The sequence below is a fragment of the Scleropages formosus genome, chromosome 3, assembly GCF_900964775.1.
Source record: "Scleropages formosus chromosome 3, fSclFor1.1, whole genome shotgun sequence".
In the NCBI taxonomy this organism is placed as follows: domain Eukaryota; kingdom Metazoa; phylum Chordata; class Actinopteri; order Osteoglossiformes; family Osteoglossidae; genus Scleropages; species Scleropages formosus.
The window spans coordinates 14,475,489-14,498,847 of record NC_041808.1 but is presented as its reverse complement, the minus strand read 5'-3'; the positions used below and the strand labels follow the sequence as shown (position 1 = coordinate 14,498,847).

General features: G+C 40.6%; 2 protein-coding genes across 13 annotated transcripts in view; both read right to left on the bottom strand.

The window, feature by feature from the left end:
• Positions 1-1,285: 1,285 nt before the first annotated feature.
• LOC108935144 (serine/arginine-rich splicing factor 11-like) lies at positions 1,286-11,684 on the bottom strand. Of its 8 annotated transcripts, XM_018753480.2 has the most exons (15): positions 11,397-11,684; positions 10,350-10,483; positions 9,699-9,820; positions 8,345-8,464; positions 7,952-8,061; positions 7,380-7,472; positions 7,223-7,272; positions 6,889-7,022; positions 6,622-6,703; positions 6,207-6,326; positions 6,029-6,112; positions 4,483-4,601; positions 2,737-2,914; positions 2,490-2,547; positions 1,288-2,118 (listed from the first exon to the last, which is right to left on the bottom strand). In XM_018753480.2, exons 5-15 carry the CDS (start codon positions 8,033-8,035, stop codon positions 1,954-1,956), a joined length of 1,167 nt encoding a protein of 388 aa, XP_018608996.1. In that variant the 5' UTR covers positions 8,036-8,061; positions 8,345-8,464; positions 9,699-9,820; positions 10,350-10,483; positions 11,397-11,684; the 3' UTR covers positions 1,288-1,953. The 8 variants fall into 8 exon arrangements, with proteins under 8 accessions (XP_018608990.1, XP_018608996.1, XP_018608995.1 ...); XM_018753479.2 differs by having other exon boundaries at positions 8,345-9,820; XM_018753474.2 differs by lacking the exons at positions 8,345-8,464; positions 9,699-9,820 and having other exon boundaries at positions 1,286-2,118.
• A 1,327-nt stretch (positions 11,685-13,011) lies between these two features.
• Positions 13,012-23,359, bottom strand: part of LOC108935261 (leucine-rich repeat-containing protein 7-like) — a 60,667-nt gene continuing 50,319 nt past the window's right edge. For 3 of the 5 annotated variants that reach the window (XR_003797561.1, XR_003797559.1, XR_003797562.1), the window contains 3 exons: positions 22,137-22,241; positions 19,939-20,716; positions 14,875-15,097 (listed from right to left, as the gene is read on the bottom strand). Coding sequence is in view for 1 of the 5 variants with exons in the window: in XM_029250569.1 (XP_029106402.1) it covers positions 14,521-14,565; positions 15,040-15,114; positions 19,939-20,031; positions 20,498-20,716; positions 22,137-22,241 (537 nt within the window). In the remaining 4 variants the exon portion in view is untranslated. Of the gene's footprint in view, positions 14,566-14,874; positions 15,115-19,938; positions 20,717-22,136; positions 22,242-23,359 lie in introns of those variants that run through there. The other 2 variants (XM_029250569.1, XR_003797560.1) reach the window with 2 other exon arrangements.

The window sequence follows — 23,359 nt, the reverse complement described above, 5'->3', positions numbered from 1 at the left end:
ACATGGTGCTGAGGTTTTCTTACTCAACACCAGCCACTACATGCATATTGATACAGCCCACCACAGACTACCAGCATTATTAGTGTCTCCCCCCAGTTACCTGTTTTGTTACTGTTGGTCTGTGTAGGCATTGAGTTGAAATTTGCTTTCCCTTTCCTGACTACTGTAATTACCTTTGTAAGCAAACTAAATGTGCTTCCCTGCCTCACTACTGGGTAGTGTGGCACATCACGACTTGTACACTTTGTAGCGCCATTATATTTTACATTCACCTTTCATCGGTCTAGGATCTTGGGAAGTTTAAATATTTTGTAAGCTTTGGACATGGGTTTTGTTTTCAGAACCCAACATGTATACTTCCAGCTGTTATTTGCACCTAAATACACTTTAGACTGTACAGCAAGAACATTTATATAATTACTTTCCATCCTTATTTTCCTATTGAAATGTCCTGAAATAAAATGTTCCAATGTCATAGCAATGTATGTTCAGAGTGTTAATTAAAAATTAGAGTGCTGGTATTTACTTCAAAACCCAGCCATATCACAAGTGATGTTTTTTCCAGTCTATTCTTCTTGGTTTTTTGAAACTTGAATGCAATTTTGTCATATCCGGTGACAATGCAGAAAACTTTGGCCTTTCTCCCCAAGCCATTTCAAATATTGTGGAAAAGTGCTTTTTTCCAACAGTAAAAATGTTTGCAAAATTGAAGCGCTGCAGCACAGCTCAGCAGGTAGCACCTTTAAAGAGGATAAGGCCACCCACTCTCTTCCTTCAGGCTGCTGAATGTTTTATTTACCAAAATATCCTTCTAACCCCCTGTCACCCCTATCTAGTAACTCTGAAACAACCAGAGGGGCTAAGCCCAAAAAGGAAAATGCCCCACCACACATAAGACTGTTTGCTGGAGGCTTTGGAAAAGTCTGCACTTCTGACAGGATTCAGTATTAGCTTCTCTGTAAGCCATAGTTTATCCCGACCGAATAAGTGGCACAAATTAACAATTGTAGCTTTCTCATTTACATAAGGCTCACAAATTAGTGATTTGATACATACGCACACAAAAACACATAGGTACAGCTCACCCAGTACCGAAGCTGAAACATTACTTGCGTTTGCGCTGGGTGCTAAATGTCGCCATCTGCTGGGTAGAAGGGTGAACACATTTAAAGCATCAGTCTCCACAGCTTTAAAAGGTGTTGGTGAGAAACGGGCCCATATGTCAGACCCATCCTTCAACAAATTATTCTATGCAGCAATTGTTTTTAAACTACAACAGATATTGCTCACAGTTGTTGGTTCTGAAATTAGACACAAACATGACTACATGCCACTTTTTAAAGGTTTATTAGTAAATATTTTCACTGCAAACTAAGAAATAGCAGTAGCTAACCCACAAACATGGACTTAATCTAACTTGATTGGTTAAAGCACCACAAGAGTTACATATTAGCTGTTTCATTAATTACATGAAAGCACAAAAAACTAAACTTTGAATTACACCAAAAAGTGCCTTTTATTCCCATTTTAGTTATTTTAAACTTTCTGAAACAAGCAAGCTCAGAATAGTTCACCAGAACTGCAACAGCATACACTTCTAGGGGATTATGAACTGAACTCAGGCTCAAAGTAAAACCGTTACCAATGAGAAACCCTTAACTGCTTCTGTAATGTTTTGTCTTGTACAGTTTATTTGTATTTTACAAATATGACAAGAGAAAAATAAAACCCATCAACTCAGCAGGCACACAGGCCTTTCCTCATACAAAACTGCTACATTTACAACTTCATATTATGTCTGGACAGATGTAAATGGTTCTAGAAAAATAAATGACCAGAGCCAGACTTCTGTGAGCATTAAAGGAGAACATCCTTTAGGTAAAGAGGAACCAAAAACTCAAATTGGGAAGGTATACCTTGTGTAATACCCTACACATACGGATGACCACAGCTTCAGTCACTCATGTCCATGTCCTCCTCGTGATGATCATCACCGTTTATTTTGGGCTCTTTCACTGGCACAGACAACTCGGTAGCATCCAATGATGGAGGAGAATCCCTCTTCTCCCCCTTTTCACTGTCGTAACCTTGCTCCTCTTCATCGTAGTCTCTAGTCACCTGACATGGGAAAATGTAGTCAACAGAGTAAAAGGACAACTGTTTTATGGTTCTGGTTATGTTTTTAAATTTTAACAGGCAGGTGGTAGCGTAGTGGTGAGAGCTGCTGATTTTGATACAAAAGTCACAGGCTTGAATCCCACCTCCAGCTGTAGTACCCTTGAGTAAGGTACTAACCCCAAATTGTTCCAGTAGAAATTACCCAGCTGTGTACATGGGCAAATAATTCTAAGCAGCTTCACACTGTGTGTCAGCTAAGTGAATAAGTGTCAATGTAATTTTCACCTGTAAATATTTAAGTGTTATGTGCTAATCAGTATTTCTGCAGACCCCTCAGATCAATATAGCAAACAAAGAGAAGCCCATCATACCTGCGGCACCTCTCCCTTACTTTGCACCCCTCCTTGCATCAGGCCTTGTTTTAGAGCACTGTGTCAAACAAACATTAAGCTTCAATAATTACCTAACAGGTCTGCAGAAATAACGACAAAATGCAGAACTGAACCTGCTGTAGGAAGCTTTACTTGCTACCAAACAGCATCTATCCATTTCAAAACCATTATTACATTACACACACTGCACTGCTATGGGTGCACTTGCAGGACTGAAAGAACAAACCTTGACGTCCCCTTTCTCAGTGTCACTCTTCTCCCTGTCCCGCTCCTTGTCCTTACTCTTTCTCCTCTTCTTGCTGGTGGAGCGCTCTCTCTCATCTCTGCTCCGTTCCTTCTCCTCTTTCCGCTCACGGTCCTTGTCACGCTCCCTCTCTCTGTCCTTCTTCTTCTCCTTCTTGTGTCTGTGGGACACAAAATCTGTGTCATTTACTAATAAGATTCGAACACAACCTTTCCCTTCAGATTGAAATCTAAGTTTTTTCCTACAACCCATTCCAGAACCGACTAATTTTTGTACCCCAAATAATCTGCCACATATAACAAACAGTTAGAAACCTACTAAAATAGTACATTTCTATTATTATAAACAGGTATTTTCACCACCTGCAAGTCAGCCTCTCCAAGACTGAAATCTATCCCTCTGTTGGTCCTTCCCCCTGTAAAGAGCTCCCTATCTCACTGGGCAATTCGCTTAACTCATCCTCATCAGCAGTCAGGCATCTGAGAGTAACAACTGACTTTAGTCTTTTCTTCTCCCAAAACCATTACCTGCTGCTGTGGACATATTCTCTTCAACATGCATCAGACCCGCCAGCTCCTCACACCTCACTTTATCTAGCTCCTGATCCAGGCCATGGTGAAACCTCCACCTGGACTACTGCAAGGCCCTTGTGCCTGTTCTTCTGGCCCGTCATTAAAGCCTGTTCAGCTGTTACAGAATGCCGTAGGATGAGTTGTGTTTGATGGACCAAAGCATTCCCACAAGTCCCCTCCTCATCTCTCCCTGCTTCAAGTTCAAGACTGTAGTTATGGCTTATGAGACAAAGGGCTATCAGAGATACGTACAGAACCTGATAAATCCATACACCCACACAAGAATGCTACACTCATCCATCTTTGGCCTCCTGCTTGCAAGGTGTCCAAAATCTAAAGACAACTGGTTCTCAGTCTTGGCCACAAAGTGCTGGAATAAACTTCCACTTTGACTCAGAACTGCTGAGTCCCTTCCAGCACTCAAGAGGGGTTGCAGAATTTATCTCCTTTTGTCCCATTTTCCCCCTGAGAGCTTCATGAAGTCCTTTAGTCTTAGTCCTGCACCAGCTGCTGCTGCTTAATCTTTTTCCCTCTTCATGTCACTTCCACAGGTATGCAAGTCCTGGAATGTGTGCGCTACAACTGTCATACTGAACAAACAAGCTGTGCTTCAGTAATTTTATGTATCTAAGCTCATCCATTGTGGGATGAAATCTTGCTTACTCTTGAGCTATACATTTTGTTAGAGAAAAACATCTGGTAAATACATAAATGTAGTTCCCGTTCATTAGTTTTATGAGTTAAAGCATGATGTGTATCACATGGGGGCGCGGTGGCGCAGTGGGTTGGACCAGGTCTTGCTCTCTGGTGGGTCTGGGGTTCGAGTCCCGCTTGGGGTGCCTTGCAACGGACTGGCATCCCGTCCTGGGTGTGTCCCCCTCCAGCCTTACACCCTGAGTTGCCGGGTTAGGCTCCGGTTCCCCACGACCCCGTATGGGACAAGCGGTTCAGAAAATGTGTGTGTATCACATGTGAAAAGAAGTTTTAAACTAAAGTGGTCTCCTGGATTCTTACCACGTTAAAATACCTGCACAGTATGACAAACATACTTTTACTAATTGTTTTGTGCTCAAATATTTTTATTGCCCATTCCTTCCAAAGCAAAGCAATCTGGTGGTGGTGGAGGATTACTAATCCTCATGCTGGGCGAACCCACCTTCTAGGAGAGGGAGATCTGGACAGCTTTCGTTTTGGAGACTTGGATTTCTTGGAAGATCTGGATGCGCTGCGGCTTCTCTTTCGTCTGCTGTTCCAGATGACAGATGAAACACTCGTCTTTTATGGCATTGAAAATTAGAAATTACACTTTTAATATGTCTGGCTCTGCAAGATGATACAGGAAAATACATAAAGGTAATCATTCCTGAAAACATCATAAAATGAACAATTACCAATAATTTAAATGAAGTAATTTGTTTTCCTGAGCCACAAAAGTTTCAGCCATTTTCCATCATACATGTACAGTTCCTGCCTTTTCTTTTAAACAAGGGAAAAAATGTAATTCAGGCAGCACTAAAGTGGTTCAGCTGATGTTTTCTCCAAAACAACTTACAATTATTTACCCACTTATACAGCTGAGTAATTTTACTGGCGCAATGTAGGGTAAGTACCTTACTCAAAGTTAATTGCAGTTGGAGGTGGGATTTGAACTTGTAACCTTTGGGTCCAAACCACAGCTTTAACCACTATGCTACCAGCTGCCTCCTTTGTCCCAGTGGAGTCCATTTGGAGTTTGCATATTATCCCTGCGTTCGCATTGGTTCCCCCCTAGTGCTCCAGTTTCCGCCCACAGTCCACAGACTGATTACTCTAAACTGCCCTTACTGTGTATATGTATGAGTCAAAGTGTGTGTGTCCCTGTGATGGTATCCTGTCCAGAGTGTACCCTGGCTCACGCCATATGCTTCCAAGATCGTCTTTGAAGAGTAGTAGTAAAAGTACTGTGACCCTGCACAGCACAAGCTTTTGATAACTGAGAAACGGAATTCATCAGTTATGTTTCAAATGTTGATTTGTATTGTAAATTAATGGTTGTAAGCCATATAGCTACTAATCTATTATAGCTGTAGTTAAGTGCAGCATATAAAATAAAGACAATGGTACCTAACAAGGCAATTCCAATAATTTAATCACTTGTACTGTTCTTCACTGCTCTCTGCCAAACCATTCCTAAAATATAATTAAAAAATACATAATTTAAATATTTTAAAAAAATGAACAGTATATGGAATCACACAGTCAACTGTAATGACATTGCCTTTCAAAAGAATTCTATGCATTTTATCACTTCAAGTTTTAAATTAATAGGCAAGTCCTTGCCTTTTCAACTGTTTGTACTTTCTTAGAAGCTTTTTTTTGCTTTAGGGCCTATTATAAGTGATAAAGCCATGTGATTTCTGTGCAAGCAGACATGACAACTAAAATGACCTGGAGAAGCCATGTACTGCATGGATGAGACTGCTTGCCTTGCCAAGGGAAGGCTCAAGTTCTGAATCAAAATTTGTTCTCCTAGGCATTTCTTGTTAAACGAGAGTCGATAGTTATGCAAATTTACAGTACAAATTACATTTGCTCATAAGTTCACACTGTCGCAGAAGACAACTAAGCAGAAGCTCACTTAAAAGCGAGTCGGTAAATGTTCAAAGGAAGAATTCGGGACTCTGGAGTCAGACAATGCAGGTCCACATGTGAAGGCAACTCACCGACTAATGCTTCGGGACCTTCTGGTGGTGCTGTAGCTCTTTGGTGGTGTCTTTGACCGCTTCTTCTCTTCTTTCTTTCTATCCCTGCAAAGGATAAAGCATGCTCATAATAGTGTCCAGGAAAGAGCTTCAGCTTTTGGTAGACTTATGAAGGCCTCAGACAGGCTGAAGAGCATACCTGGATCTGCTCCTCGATCGCCTGTTCCTCTCCTTGGAGTGAGTTCTCCTCCTGTGGGGGCTCTTAGAGCGCCTCCTGCTCCTTGAGTGGGACCGTCGCCTAGACCTGCTCTTGGAATGCCTGCAGAGGTACAGCCAATTTGTACATGCAATATCAATCTGCAAATTCTAAAAATGTACACACCAACAAAGTTTTGTAGAGCTGACAGATGCATCTGAACTGCTTTTGCTCAGGATGAGAATTTCATTTAGCGGTAGAAACTACATTTAATTTCTGTACTAGACATAGCTCTTGTGAGACATATTCTTTGACATAAACACGGCACCTTTTCAGAGGCAGTGGACCAACTGACTCCAATGAAAGTGCTGTTAATTACTATAGAACACCTAAAAATCATGCATGCAAAGGTTTTTACCTGTGACTTGAATGAGATCGGGAACTTCTTCGTCTGGATCTAGATCTGGATCGCGAATGCTTTCTTTTGCTGTCTTTCTTATCTGAAAAAAGCAATTTCATCACACTACAACAATTCAGAAAAAAAAGCCTGAAATGTCTTTAAACCCAAATTAACCACTATTTCCTTCTTTATATCGACTAATTTTCCATCAGCTCTAACACCACCAAATCTTTACAGAAAAGGTATTAACATTTAAATAATAGGTCCCAGACTACTCATACTCACTGCCAGGCTCAATTGCAGCAGAGATCAAAGACTGGGCTTCTCGGACACGTTTCATTGCCTCCTCAATTTCCTTACTGGATGAGTCTGCCTTCAGACCAGGATTTATATTCATTCCTGAAGCTACATGGTTCAACCTGTAATATTTGAAAAAACAGGATTCAAAAAGGATTCATCGAAAACGCAATTTTTTTTTTTTTTTTTTTTAAAAACAAATTCTGAAATTTAACATATGTGAAATGAGAAAATACAGGCAGTGTGCAATTTAGGAGCATTATAATGCAACTTTTTTCCAACACAGTTTACTGGAAATCCTTACAGAAAAGATAACACTCACTTTGGATCCACAGAGGTCATAAACTTCAGAAGCTGATCAGCAGCCAGAGACTGTAACACAAAGTAAAAATGAGTATGGTAATAATCTTGATATGCATCAAGATTATCTGAAGTAATACAATTAAAATATATTGAAACATTAAGTCTCTTTGACATACTGGGGAGTTTATGTTGGATCCTGGTAATCCTAGTGCTGCTAGAGTTGGGTCAAGTGCTGGCGCCCCCAAGGTGGCCAGTGGAACACCTCCAATCTATACAACACATGGAAGAATTAAATTCAATCAAATTAGGGCAGTACAGCGACATAGTGGGTAGCACTGGTGCATCACAGCTCATGGAGTGGGGGTCTGAATCCAGCTGAATCTATGTAAACTTTGCATATTTTCGTTGTATCTGCGTGGGTTTCCTCCAAGTCTGAAAATATGCTTCAGACGAACTGGTAACTAAAACTGCTTGTAACGTGTATGTGTGAATAAATCTCTGTATAATTGCCCTGTGACGGATTGGCAGACTGTCCAGAGCGTATCCTGCCTCATGCTCTATGCATCCAGTACACGGTTGCCCTGGAAAAGTGGTTACTAATGGCTAGATGGATATATCAAATCAGAAATGATGCCCAAGTAACAAAACAAACTACATACAATCACTTAACGCGAGTCAGTTTGTCACAAATGTTTCAGTTGCATAAAAACTGAAACATAAGAAAATGAGGTGTAGTCACATGACTTACAGATGCCAATGGATTTGGTGTTGGGAGAAGACCTCCACCAGGCAGTAGCCCTGCTACAGCATTTGCTGGTGCCAGCAGTGACATAGCCTTAGACTCATCAGGAATAACTCCTGCAGAAAAACAAAGAGGATCAACATATAAAAACAAATAAATGTTGCACAGTAACAAAATAAGGAAAAAAAAAAAAAAAAGACTCAAGTCAGCTCCTTTGACAATCTAGATGTAATTGTTGCAACAAAGTAGTGGAACTGACATGAATATTTCTACCTTTTGTGATTTTGCTTTTCCATTTGAAAAAGTGATGCCTGTTTTGCATAGTATGCATTAATGCAGAACACTGAAAAAAAATCACAATACACACTACTGTCTTTAACACTGCCAAGATTTTATCACCTGTACTTGTTTTTTAAGTCATGAACCAAACGTTAGCAAACACAGCCGGCTCTCCAGTGGGGTGTGCTCTCAAGTTTCATAAGTTGTTTTATGAACAAGCGACTGGTGTCGGCTGCTTCACTACAAAGCACACAGAAAAATTGAGATACACAAAACAAAAAGAGTTCATGATTTTGGGGTCAACAACATGGTACAGTTTATAACAATGTTTAATGTTTACCAAGAAAACAATAAATTAACAGAATCCCTTTCTTCTGGGCTTTTGCTGGTGAACACATTACTTCTGAAATCCAACGGAATGGCTGACTAATCTTTCTTCCTTACCTGGCACAGCGAATGGGAAAACTTTTAGCTGAAAGTGTTTCCACTTAAACATGCAGAAATCAGCGCAGTGAAAAACAGTTGTTCATTACACTAAAATACTTCCTTTCTTAAACAAAAGCAAACATTCACTTACCAAAATTTGATTGATATATTTATTTAGGTCTTTTTTTTTTTTTTTAAATTTATACCCAACAAAAGCCCTTGTAAATATCGTAACCTGTTTCTAGTGCCCATCGCTAAAATAAAAAGGGAAATCTCATGAGATGATCAATGGATATGCAAAAAAAAAAAAAAAACCATTTTCATACAGTCTTATTTTAACAGAAATGAAACAATCACACATGAAACAGGATTAGCTGCAGAAGACAAAACTGTTGGGCGGATTTTTTTTCAGCAGGGCCTGGTAAATACGACTGGTTGAACCAGGAAAAAGAACTGTAAAACAACAACAAAAAGAAGAAAAATCACTGTTAAAAGGAGTACAGGACTCTTCTTAGGTCTCAAATGGAATGGACAAGATATAAACCAAATAATACTGCAGTATTTCGCACCTTACTCCTTTGTCATTTTAAATACATTCTTGTGTTATGGTTTGATGACGTTCTTGAAGGTGAGAGAAACTGCACATGAATTCATTCTGGCCAAAGACGTCAATTTATGTCATTTTGCAGCTTTCACTTGCAGTGCACGTGCAGGAAATAGCCAGATTAATTTAATAAACAAAACATTAAAATGAACGCTGTCTCCGTTTCCCAGAGTAGTTATAAATGTACATGACCTTAAAATTCAAAAATCTTAAATCTAAAATCATGAACCAGACTTGAAAAGCTGTACTTATGCAAGAAATAGTGGACACATGTCAAAAATGCCTACAATACAGATACCTTCACACCGAAAAGAGTGTTTTGAAAGGATTTTTATGGCACTGCAATAGTAAACTATTACTTGCTACATTCCATTTCCATTAAAAAAAATCCCTACAGAGAGACAGAAAGAGGGAGGACAGAAGAGAGAAGAGAGTTAAGTTTACACAGGTAATATGGGGGGGGGCTTGAACGCTTGCTGGCCTTTTGTAAATGTCTACAATCCCCTGTTGGCAGTAGAGGACCATTTTCAGTCATCAAGGAGGGGGCTCTGCAATTGCCTTCTCCACTACAAAAATCACACACACAAATAACAGAGAGAAGTTTAATAGAAGATAAGCTAAATGGAAAAAGCATAGTTAGCTACACTTAAAGGATAGCTTTCTTCCCCTTTATCGAGTGTCTGCTCGAAGTTTCTTTCGTGTTGTTCTTCAAAGCAAATCCAGCTCTCAACAGACCATGGTGTACGTCTGCAACCTAAAACAGTTTGTGTACAAGTTTGCCCATTTCCAATACATATGTTACCCTAAAACCCCCCACAAAGGGAGAAAGACCACATCATCGGTACTACAGTAAAAATGAAAATCAATTTCTTGTTCATTTGTCAAAACCTAAAAATACAGCACAAGAAATGCTGCAGGAATTTCTATGCATTTCTATTCAATGCAGGCCACTGCAACAACAAAACCAAAGCATCGTCTGCAGAGACTGCTGAATGACAGTACACCAAGGGTCTGTGTGAGAGGTTCCTTAACTTTTCTAAACAGCAAGATAACAATGAATACCCACAAAAAGTAGAACACACACAATGCACCAACCTTCAGCAAAAGGGACGACTATCAATGCTCTGTCCACGAAGACTGTGTTTGTCAAATGCTGAGCTACGCCCACTGATTCAGCTTCTTGGAACTTTACAAAACACACACGTGAAGTCACAGGCAAGGGAGAATCACTGGAAGAAAATACAAAGATGTTGTGCAAGAAATACAACATAAAAAACCATCTAAATGCAGTTTAAATACTTTCTCCTTGTATAAAGCAACACTTGCAACTTGCCTCGGACAAAGGTGTGAACTAAACAAAGACGAAAAATATTAAATTATCCCGAGACTGCTAGCCCATGTGCTTCTATCTTACTCCTAAGACAAACCTCTGAAAAACTTACCCCCCCCCCCAATGAATTCAATCATTGACTTACGTACTGGAAAAAAAATGTGGAAAGTCCCATTTCAAAAACATTCAATAGTGAATTTCCCCGCAGGGATCAATAAAGTACCTTTATTATCTCCAATCCTGAATGACTGCAAAAGCATAGCCCCTGAACATAAAGCTCATCATGCTCTTTCAAAATACTCCCGAGCATGATTCTTTTTCAATTTTATGTGACCATACATATGACGTCAGTGCATAACAATTCCCTCCCCTTGACTTCCTACTGTGCTGCTATTGATTATGCATTTTATTTGTAATACGGAAAAGCTTCCGCCACTTACTTTGCACTCCTCCATTCATATCCTAACTGCGTACTGAACATGTTTTCACTGCTGGGCTATTTTTTCAGTGAGCAGTTCAGCAGTAAACTACCCACACGACATCATCATTCATTGTTTATATAATAACTAGGAGGCCCATTTTTTGCAGCTGTTGTTCCTGACGAAGCACAATTATATATGCGCTCGAGGAGACGAGGGAGGGGAAGGCCTCGGTGAAAACGGGACGGACGGTGCGCAAATTACTGCACCACACACATTCTGAGGCAGTATCACCGCGTCGTCGTTGTTATATATATATCTGGTTGAGTTCACACTGACAGTCTTTTTCTTTTAAGCTTTTATATTGCATTAGTCTCGGCAAACTGGACTCACTCCGGGGGAAAGAGCCGGAGCTCCTCGACTCGGCCCAAGAACCCGAACAGCGTCCTCATCTGCTCCGACGTCGTGCTGGGAGACACGTTCGTCACCTGGACCACATTCGTGCTGGAATTCATGTCCAACTCCCTCGCTTACTAAAAATTACCGAGTGAAAGTATTTTAATGTTTATTGAATTCGTTTTTAAAGAGATGAATGCGATGGAAATTCTGTTACACCACCGCCACAGAACCAATACAACCTCGCCTTCGAGCGTCCGCGAGACCCTCCTGTGCCCGAACGCGCATGCGCATCACCTAACGTGGCGTAAACGCTTTCTTCACGTCCTGAAGCACGACTACGTCACGCCGTTCTCCACGTCCTACCTCGGCGCACCCGCCATCCGCGTCACGTGGTGCATTACGCCGTAACTGAGGTGTATCGGGGAAGTCATTTATTTCAATTCTTCCTGTTATTACCCTCTGTGCATTCTATTATGTGAAATAATATCGACAATATGGTGGTCTTAAAGCATATTACAATGTGTATTAATAAATGATGACATATTCTCTCCAGAATGCCACGACAGAAGTGTCCTAGTGCTGCACTGCACCATTAGTACTGAGCATTGATTTCCATTCATTGACTGTAGGCTAATCAGTGGCACATGGAGGGGACATTGAGGAATTACTTAATCACGCTTCTGTATGTTATTCAAAACACTGCAGTGTCCTCTTCCCAAAGCCAAAAGATATTTACTGCACAGCCTTTATTATTTTCTCATTTGTTGCTAAATATATTTAAAATACATTTTAAAAAGCCTTTGGCAAAATAATTCTACACAGAAAATATATTACACCAGTTATATGTATATATATTTCAATTAGCAATAACTAAAAAGTTTAAAGTTGCATGTGCAAATGAATAAACTGGATAATACATTCTCACTAAACTTGTCCAACTGAAGAGAATAACTCTCATGTCCTTTAACATTTTTTGCACAAAAATATTAAGCAGCAGTTAACTCCAGTAAACTCCCCATATTGCAAAAGCTTGTAGTACATTCACAATCTAGGATTTTCTAAATGTGTCTTCATTCAAAATCATTTACATCAATTACTTGTGAAAAGTACAGAATATTGGCTTTAGATTTACCTATAACTAACATACAAAGATGATAATCCTTCAAACATATACATGTGTGCATGTATGTACACAACTGTATTACACAAATACACAATTACTGTAGAAATATATTTTACAGGTCTCATATAACGTTTGCCCTGATTATTAACCATCCATTTCTTATACATTTCTTATAAAAAAACCACACTATCAGCAAAGCTAAATCTAGTAATACGTTAGAAATAATAACCTGAACACAATATAAAAATCGTATGTATATGTTACAGTGTGTAAACTCAAACATGACTCTTTCACCACTCACCCTAAATCTATCTTTGAATATTTGCTGAAAAATGTCAAAGAAAATGCTACATGTTGTCATGAAATTAATGCAACTGATAAAGGATGCAGCTCGAGTCTGACGGTTTTATATAAAAAAAAGTAGCATGCGTACAGTTTGACAGCATACCACGTGGTATGCCATCATGACACTGACAGAGAGCAATATTCACTCACATGACTACTGTATAAGTACTTAACACATTTGCCTTTCCAGAAAATAAAAGAGAAGGGCAAAAAACACTAAGTTATCTAAATGCTCAGTAATAACAAATATACATTATAACTAAATATGTCTTTGTTTGGCATTTATTTCACATTGTAATTGTTGGCAAACAACAACAAACCGCGATTGCTTTTCAAAACAAACCCTTAAAACAACGGCCTCGTTTCTCATAAATATTATGGCATTCGCAACATTTTTTGATGGCTTTTCGTGATTCCTCTTCCATTATAAATCGTGTGTGTTGTTGAGCTCAGAGAGAACCCGCTCTTACAGTACGCGATCACACTCCCGAAACGCAAACGCAGACCGTCTAGGTCTCGCGACGTGGTAAAGTTCAGCTGAAAACAGACGCGATCGCGGTCACGTCTCAGCTACAGCACCTCTTGTTCAGTGAAGTTTCGGGGAATGTGAAATCTCCAGCGAGCGTCGACGCTGGATTTCCGCGCTCAAATGCCACGTGAAGAGGGCGCACTGCTCCACGCGCGAGGAAAACGCGAAGAGTTCGCGCGTCGCGGAGCGTGTGTGCTGGAAGCGCGCCGCCGCAGCGCTCGCGAACTCGCAGCGACGCCTGCAGCGCCACGCAGCCACCGCCAGATGGCACTGCAGGGCCAGTCCCCGGAGCTCGCGGCTGAGCGTCACGTGAGAAGGACACTGCTGCTACACAGTAATGTACTGTATTGCTTTGGCTTCTTTCGTCCTAAGATCCACGTTTCAGTGCAGCAAAAACTGGACGCGTTTCCACATAGGCGATCGCTCATTCCATCCATGTATGGATTGTTTCGAAAAATCTGCGTAAATCTATTTGCCCATTCACACAACCCGAAAAGAAGAGGTGTTAAAAACTGACATGATGATGATGATCATGTTGGGGTACAGTGAGAGTTGTTTTTCATTTATAATATTCCACATGAGACATCTCCAAGGCAAAGAAAACATTCTTCTTCTATTTACACTTAGTTCTTAAGTTCAAAATTAGTTGCTTTAAGACATATCTAAAAAGGCATATATAAAGTTGAGGCGGTGTTCACGATCATCATGGTAACTATTAAAAAAGTCTGGGTGCTTAGATACTGAAACGTACTCTGCAGGTAAAACACATTTGTGGAAATAAATAGAAAACAAATAAAAAGCAAAAGAAAAATCCATTAACAGCCTTGGGCGTATAGATTGATAAAAATACCATCAGATTTACATAGCACAGCATTCTTTCCATATACGTTTAGAACTTTATAGCAGTTATTTCTTACAACATCTTGTCAAAAGAATTTACCACTTGTCCAGCAAATGGCAAATACTGTTTGTTCTTGGATAAAAATGTGTTTTTAGCAACTTTCACAGATTTCAACATCCTTTCTTTAAAAGAAGTTGTATTAAAAATATTTAGGCCACGTTCTCTCTCAGTATTACCAAGTCCACAGTTTTCTGGGAATTCTGGGAATTCTTTAGCAGGGTTACGGTCGTTTCGTGTTCCACGCGTATAAACTACGTCCATTAGCCTGTAAGGCAAGAGCGGAAGAGCTGGTGAGAAACATGAACTCTGGAGAGAACAGGAGGCATAACAGCACAAGTGAAATTGATGGGAAAAAAAAAAGCTATTAAGAAATTAGCCAAGATCTAATAAGAACAATTCAATTCAGGAACAGAAAAACTGCAGTAAAGGAGAGAGACAGAAAAAACAGTTATGAGAACAACTGTTTGCTTAAGTGCAGAAATACTGTCACCTGTTGAAAGGGCAAACATGGTATGTACATTTGGAATTAAATAAACGTAAAAATACAAGCAGCTGAAGTGCCATGGAGCTATTATGACACAGTTTAATTTTGTAAGAACAGGCTGGGGTTTCAGGTGCCACAGTATGTGAGGTTTATGTACAGTAGGATCATCATGGATAGCCAAGGTGGAGAGCGATTTGGTGGAAAATGAATGTTTCACAGACTTGGTGAAAAGTGTGCTGTGATTTAAAAATCTACCTTTAGAATTTTGTCTCCGGGTTGAAGAACATCGGAAGCTGGCTCATCAGGTTGTACCCTGCCAAGAAAGATGGCCTACACATCAGAAATGATATGAATTACATCTTTTTTATGTATATGGGAAGTGCTATGGATTTTTTTTTATGTATTCATTGATTCATTGCTTACTTTCAAAAACAAATCCAGGAGTTCCCAGTTAAAGCCTAAATTCCTAGGACACTGTCTCCTCAACTTATAAATTCAAGTGGAACTTTTTCCGTAACTCGATTTGTTCATAACTCCAAGATCACACTTGCTATTATGTCACAGTCAACACAAATTACATAATACATATGTCTCTTAATTTATTCACAGGTTAGGTTTGGTAAACACCACAGATACCCGTACAACTATAACAAAAAATTATTTGATAACACCTCCTTCAGTTTCGTACCAGTAACCATTTGTCCCATACAGGGTCACAGCGGTCAGGGCCCTATCCTGGATGGGTCAGGGCCCCAGTTCATCACAATACGCCTTCATTTTATTATTTTTTATCAATTTATTTTTAATGCAAGGTTAGGTTAAAATCTTGGACACAGATGAATGAAAATACCTGTCATTTTAACATTTTTATAAGCACCGAACTACATTAAAATGAACTATTCTAAAAGGACTGAAAACAAAGACTTTTTCCTCCGTGAACTCCTACTGAACACCAAGTTGTACCGATTCATCTCGTAAAAATGTGTGGCATTCCTCATCTTGTTATTCATCATTAGCAGAGAGGAACCCCAGACATGAGCTGTAAACACTGCGAAAGCGAGTTGAATGAAAGTGGTCCTACACTCCTGTTCTGTTTCTGTTCTGCCTCAACATGTTTTACAGCGAACCAGCTAACTCACAACAGGGAGAAATGGTAGAAAATAGATAAAGAAAACTTTACTAAAATACACTAGCAAATGTTTGCACCTCTGAAAATTTTTAAACTGAATGTCTGTTACATGAGGAGCCAGTAGCGAATGGAACTAAATATGAACAAAGTGAATTTTCATGCAATATACAAATAGTTTTTTTTTTTTAATTCCTCTGTAATCAAGAATAATGAAAGAATTTTCTACTCCAGAAAAATAATTTCAGATACATTTACCTACACAAGAACAACACTCTCAGATGCAGCCTATAGCACGTAGTCTTTTTCGTCACTTGCTCCTGTGTTGCTACACGGAGGATGTGAGAAGGCTGCTGAACCGGCGAGAACCTTGCAGCTACGCATCCTTGGTGTCTCAGGCTACTTCATGGCCACTTTTTCCCATACTGTTACATATACCGTTTTTTGCAAGTTGGCCAGGATTATCTAACCGGACCCAAGATTTTGCCAGTGTTTCAACTGAGTTTTACACGCACATTATGCGCAAATTTTTCCCTCCCACACGTCGGCACCTTTCGCTGTTCTGTCGCGGCTGCTATCCCCACAGCACCGGGGCTCGCAGGTGCCCTACCTTCCAGCTACCGTGGCTAGTCAGTCTCCCTCAGAGACTCTACCCAGTGTGTGTGTGTGTGTGTCTCACACAAGTATGTGCCACACAAGTTCCTGAACATCACAATGCTCTAAGTGCTGCAATAATTCATCACCATCTGTGTGCAACATCTCCGCTACCCCGTTCCACGCATTCCTTCTCACTTAGGAGAAGCAAGCTGTAGCTGTTATGCCACCAGCTCAGTGCGGCACGGCTCAGTCATGGTCCGTTTATTGTTTTTCAGACCCGTGTGTGATTTCTTTGACCCCCCCCCCCCCCGCCTTCATCTATAGATGTGCACAAACTGTACTGCCTAAGTGGTCTTTGGCATGTCAGGGGACCTTTCCTTTAATAGTTATTGCCAAGAAATACCTAGTGCTTCTTTTAAGCTGCACACGTATGGGTGGTGTGAAACACAACAGACACTAAGACTGTCAGCATGTCTTCTGGCTCCTGCCTCCCGATGGGCTTTGCAGCTGACACCCCCGCTTCTAGCAGCTCTGAGGCTCCTGCTCCGCCCAGCAAGAGTTGACGTTCACGGAGGCCTGGTTCTCAGCGTGCGTTACGCTCCCTGCTTGATAACAATAGTTCTGCGTCTCCTGCTGTACCCCATCGCGGCATCCCTAAAGCACCGGACACACGTTAGCAATTATGTAGTCCCGTGATGCAAGCCTTCTCCCTTCCGCCCTCCCTCTGTGTGTTCGCTCTCAGAGGACACAGCAAAGTTAAATGCACCAGGGGTGAGTGCTAACTGGGGTTCAGGATCAGTGCTTCCCAGGTTATTATTTACTCCCCGCCCAGGGGCCATTGCCTTCAGATGAGCCTGCGGGGCCCTGGCAGCAGGACCGCTTGAGGGAAGGAAGGCGCCTCCCCAACTCCTCAGGAAGCTCAGCTGAAGGCAATAAAGTGACCTCTGCACGATGAACATGGGATTTTGTTTGAGCTGAATGTTGCTGAAATGATGCAGCTTAATTAAAGATACTTTCCACTCGAGGCCTGTAAAATTTCCAGGAGTGGGTGGCTGTGGGAAGGTGGGGCCTTCTATGCATCCTCTGACACTGTCTGAGCCACTCGCCATAATAGCATAAAGGCAACAGTGACTGTCTACTGAACGCTGGAAATTGCTCTGAGGCTCTTCTACAGAACAACAGGCAAATTCAATGATCATATAGTTCACCTATGCAGGACTGGACCTCGGACCGGATATTGGAATGACTGAACAGTCTCATAATAACATTGTTTCTAAAATATATTTTCCATAATTCTCATTCTAAAAAAATGAGCAATGTAGAACAAAATGTTATTTGGTATATATATTTGAAGTTTTTTTTTAAAAAAAAATGCTTAGTTGTTTAAAAAAAAATTAATTTTCTTTTTTAATTTCAGATTTGGTAAACGGGAGTGCCATCATCTAACACAGCATCATCATCATCAGAAATGCTTGTCTTGAGTGGTTTGTTAATCTGTTAAATTAAATCCAAATTGTTTAAAAAAACACGTGTTGCCGGGTAGGCTCCGATTCCCCGCGACCCCGTCTGGGACAGGCGGTTCAGAAAATGTGTGTGTGTGTGTGTGTGTGTGTGTGTGTGTGTGTGTATTTAAATGTTTGAAGTGATACATTGAATCCCCCCTGTCCTCTATAAATCCAGTCATGCAAGGATGTAATATAAAAAATAAGAAATATTTTAAACATATGAAATAATATTTTTAAATGCCTTTAAGCAAGGAGCAATACTTAAGTGTGGTGAACTATCAGACTTCTGGGACTAAGTTGTTACTAAAATGCATAATGTTGATCTTGTGTACAGTAGTGCTTGAAAGTGTGTGAACCCTTTAGAATTTTCTCTGTTTATGAATACATATGAGCTAAAACATGATCAGATTATCACACAAGTCCTAAAACTAGAAAAAGAGAACTCAATTAAACAAAAGAGACAAAAACATTATACTTGTCCATTTATTTATTGAGGAAAATTATCCAATGTTAGATATCTGTGTGTGGCAAAAGTATGTGAACCGCTAGGATTATCAGTTCGTTTGAAGGGGAGTTTAGTCAGTCTTTCAATCTATGGGATGACAATCAGGTGTGACTAGGAGAGGCCCTGCCTTATTTAAAGAACAGAAATCTGTGATTTCACTATCAAAGTCTGATCTTCACAACAAAGGTTTGTGGAAGTGTCATTGCTTGAATAAAGGAAATTTCTGAAGACCTCAGAAAAAGAATTGTTGATGCTCACCAGGCTGGAAAAGGTTACAGGACCATTTCAAAAGAATATGGACTCCACCAGTCCACAGTCAGACAGATTGTGTACAAATGGAGGCCATTGTTACCCTCCCCAGGAGTGGTTGACTAACAAAGATCACACCAATAGCAAGGTGTGTAATAGGCCAGGAGGTCACAGAGACACCCAGGGTAACATCTAAGGAACTGAGGGCCTCTCTTGCATTGGCTAATGTCAGTGTTCACGAGTCCACCATAAGGAGAACACTGAACAACAATGGTGTGTATGGCAGGGTTGCAAAGAGAAAGCCACTACTCTCCAAAAAAAAAAAATATTGCTGCCTCTACAGTTTGCTAAAGGCTATGTGGATAAGCCAGAAGGTTACTGGAAGAATGTTCTGCACACGGATGAGACCAAAATAGAACTTTTTAGTTAGAATGAGAAGCTTTATGTTTGACAAAAGGCAAACACTGCATTCCAGCATAAGAACCTTATCCCATCTGTGAAAAATGGTGGTGGCAGTATCATGGTTTGGGCCTGCTTTGCTGCCTCTGGACCAGAATGCCTTACCATCATTGAAGGAATTAAGAATTCTGAACTGAACCAGCAAATTCTACAGGAAAATGTCAGGGTATCCGTGCATCAACTGAAACTCGAGAAAAAGTGGGTCATGCAGCAAGACAACGGACCCTAAACACACAACTCGTTCTACCAAAGAACGATCAAAGCGGAAGAAAGTTAATGTTTTGGAATGGCTGAGTCAAAGTCCTGACCTTAATCCTATAGAAATGCGAAAGGACCTGAAGCGGGCAGTTCATGCAAGGAAACCCACCAATATCCCTGAGTTGAAGCTGTTCTGTAAGGAGGAATGGGCTAAAATTCCTCCAAGTCCATGTGCAGGACTGATCAACAGTCACCGGAAATGTTGAGCTGCAGTTATTGCTCCACAAGGGGTCACAACAATTATTGAAAGGAAAGGTTCTCGTAGGTTTGCCACACACAAACATGAATCTCATTGCGTTTTAGGTCATATTTATGCAGAAATAGAGAAAATTCCATCGGGTTCACAAACTTTCAAGCGCCACTTTACAGTACATTACCTTGACACACTTTTGCAAACCCAGCGTGAAAGGAACTGGCTAGTGGATCAGTGCTGAAAGTAAGAGTGATATCCTTACCACATCTGCAGGCTCGAGCGGCTTCCTTTGTCCACTTATTCCCCCTGAGTTGCTGAAACCAAGGCGAGGATTTCTCTCTATGCGCACACAAAACTGTCAGAGGACACACCAGAGAAAAGAGCAAGTAACAAACAAAGACCACTGAGAGCGGAAGACACAGCGGGAACGGAGAGAACAGAGAGAACAGACGTACTGTACAAAAAAATACAAAAAGATGGCAGCTGTGCGAGTTAGATTTACAGCATATTATACTGTGAGTCACATGTTCTTCCAGTATCCAATTCCAATATATAAAATATTTTGTTCAGTCTTTGAACTGGAAGATTCAAAGCCATTGCAATAAATAGTTTTCCTTTTTTTTTCCCCAAATTGCAGAAGGTTTTACAAAATCTTGATTCTTCCTGCTCTTGTATTTTTTATAGTCAGTTTGCCTGGGCTCCTGAAGTCCTGATGATTGCAGTTATGAGATATAGTTCCAGAGCACCGCTTTGGGCTGTACGGGATGCTGAAGTGACTGTACGAGCGTGCGCTGGTCGCGGTGAGACCCCGCAGCTCCAACCTGCTCCTTGTATCCATCTATGCTCTTCTGCCCTTTGGTCTGGCTGAGACAGTGGGCGCTCTGCGGCCGAGGGCAGGTGGTGGAGGCAGGGAGGCCGGTCGGGTACTGCTGCAGGGGGATCTTGTGGATGGGCCCTTCGTGGAGCTCCTGGGCCGGGCGATGTGGCGGGGTGGCCGAAATGACATTCATCGTCTGGTTTTGGAGGGCATGGGTACCTGCCTGTGGGTGGCATAGTGCATTGGGCAAAGAAGCAGAGAGACGGTCCACGTTACCTTCGGACATGGTGCCTTACAGCTGAACAGTAGTCATCTTTCTATCCTAGATAATACAGCAATATAAAAAGCTCATCTTCAGCTGTTGGATTATAAATCAGTGTTCCATTGATCATACGCTTTAAGGTATATATAATAATTCATGTGCAAGGTTGTCTGACTCTGCTTCCAAATCTACTTGCAGACAGGGAATTTCTTTTCATACTTCGTAATAAATCAAAATGGAGAGGAAGAAGCAGAGTTTTTTTTTTTTTTTTTTTTTCTCTGACATACAAAAATGGAAACACCCATACAGAAACAACCGCAAAGAGCAAACCAAAAGCTAAGGTTGCCAGGGTAACCAAGCATGAATGAGTCATGGGCATCAGTAATTTATCCTGACATTTAAAACCCCGGCTAAACTATATTTAAAAGCCTGGTAATTGTTATAATCGTTTTCATACATACAATAATTGTACCGGGGTGGTAATTTTTCCTAAATCAATGCGGATTTGTGCTGTGCATCAGGAAACAATGTAGAGATGGGTTGTCAATGACTATTATCTACTGATGCAGCTACCTGAAAAAAGATTCTATTTCAGTGGCTGCAATTCTAAAGAATATTGTTGACAATAATGAATCTATATATGAGGTCACATATTTGCTAGTCAGGGGGATGAGTTTAACATCAATATTCTATTTTCTAGAGCACAAAACCCAACAGTTTATTTCTGCACTGGTGTCAGCAGTGTTTTCTACAGGCAGACAAGCTGAGTAAATAGACGGGGCAAATTTGTTTAATTAATGTTTAACCCTTCTAAAGGCTACTGTCTTACTCGTTTTCTCCAGTATTCTTGAGCAAAGGTGACATTTTCTGTTCACCTGGGTACATTCCAGGATACTATTATCAGACCTTCCTCCCCTGCTCTAAAATGCATTTCTGATGCATACATACAATTTTAATGAATGCGAAAAATGAAAAAAATCTGCGAAACGTCAGTTTTAGTAAAAAATGTAACCCTAGCGTTGTAAGTCGCTTCGGAAAAAAGCGTCAGCTAAATGAATAAATGTAAACGCAAAATCATCAAAGAAACATCCCTGTGTGACATCTGTAGAAGAACGGGTATTTTTAATAACAGCTTTGGTTACCGAATGTTGCGGACACGCAATGTTTATTTTCTCCTTTTCTCATCTCACTTTTTCATTCACAAAATGACCGAAGAAAATTCAAATGAGTCAAACGCAGCACGTTCTATTACAGCGGACGTATGCAGAGATTGTTCATTAGGGAGATAACAAATCGTGATGACTCTGAGAACATTGTTATTCCCCTAGCTTGTGCAGCAACAAGAATAGCTCCTGCTGTAAACTGCCCTCAGGGCACCTACCTTCTTGATGTTGTCTGGTGGCACATCTCTCCTGCCCAGGGCGTACGAGGCCCGCAAGGTGGTGTTAGACATATCTCCTTTTCTGTTATCTAAAACATTGCCCTGCTGTCAAATGACAGAAGAATTGCATGTGTGGGGGAAGAGAAAACAGTTTAGAGACTGATCACGACAAGTTGATCTCCTGCCGCTATGTCATGATCCGAGAAAATTTATCTGGCTCTCTTGGACTTTTTATGTGAACTGCGCACAAAGAGGTCGAACTCTAAATTACTTCCTTTTACTCAAACTGGACACTTTTTCCAGCAAGGAATTTTCTGAATGATTTCAGATAAGCATAGAGTGATTGACCCAAACATTATCTGACCAAAGCAATTTATTGCATGCTAGTGTATTTTAAATTGTATTTTTCATCAATAACAGCGCTATTAATAATTTATTTATTTATTTAACTCGGGAGGTAATTTCATAACTGTTCATAAACTTTATATTCTGATAGGAATGCATTCCTCTCAGAAACTCACACGCATTCTTGTTCTCAAAGTACTAAAAATGTCTGAAATCCAAACATTGTGTCCATCTATGGAATAACTGTATATTCCCTGCAGAACCCACTCACTGTAAGATTACACCCCCTGAACCTGCCAATTTACAGGGTGCAGACACAGATATTTGCACATCTTAGTCAGCTGAGAACACTTTTTATTATTGTGATTTTTATAAAAATATAGCAACCTGGAAGGAAAAAAATAAAGCATTTGAGGTAGCTGCCTCGAAGCTCCAGGGTTTGTGTCGGAATTTTGTCCCAGCTCTTTCTGTGCAGTGTTTGCAAGTGCCCTCTCCCACATTCCAGCGACATGTAGCTTAGTGATGACTGTGAATAATAAACTCCACTGTGAGGGTCCTACCATCCAAACAAAACTACACCCTGCACTCCATACCCAATGCCTCTGAATTAATTCATACATTCATTCCCAGTAACCGTTCCTATTATACAGGGTCACAGTGGTCAATAATTTATTCTGGAAACACAGGGTATGAGGCAGGGTACACCTTGGACGGCATGCCAGCGTATGGTAGGGCAATCACACACATTTCATACATTCACACACTAAGAGCAATTTAGGGTTTGCCAAATTACCCAAACTTTGTGTCTTTGGACTGTGGGAGGAAACCAGAGTGCCCAGAGGAAAACCACACAAACACAGAAAGCACCCTGCACAGAC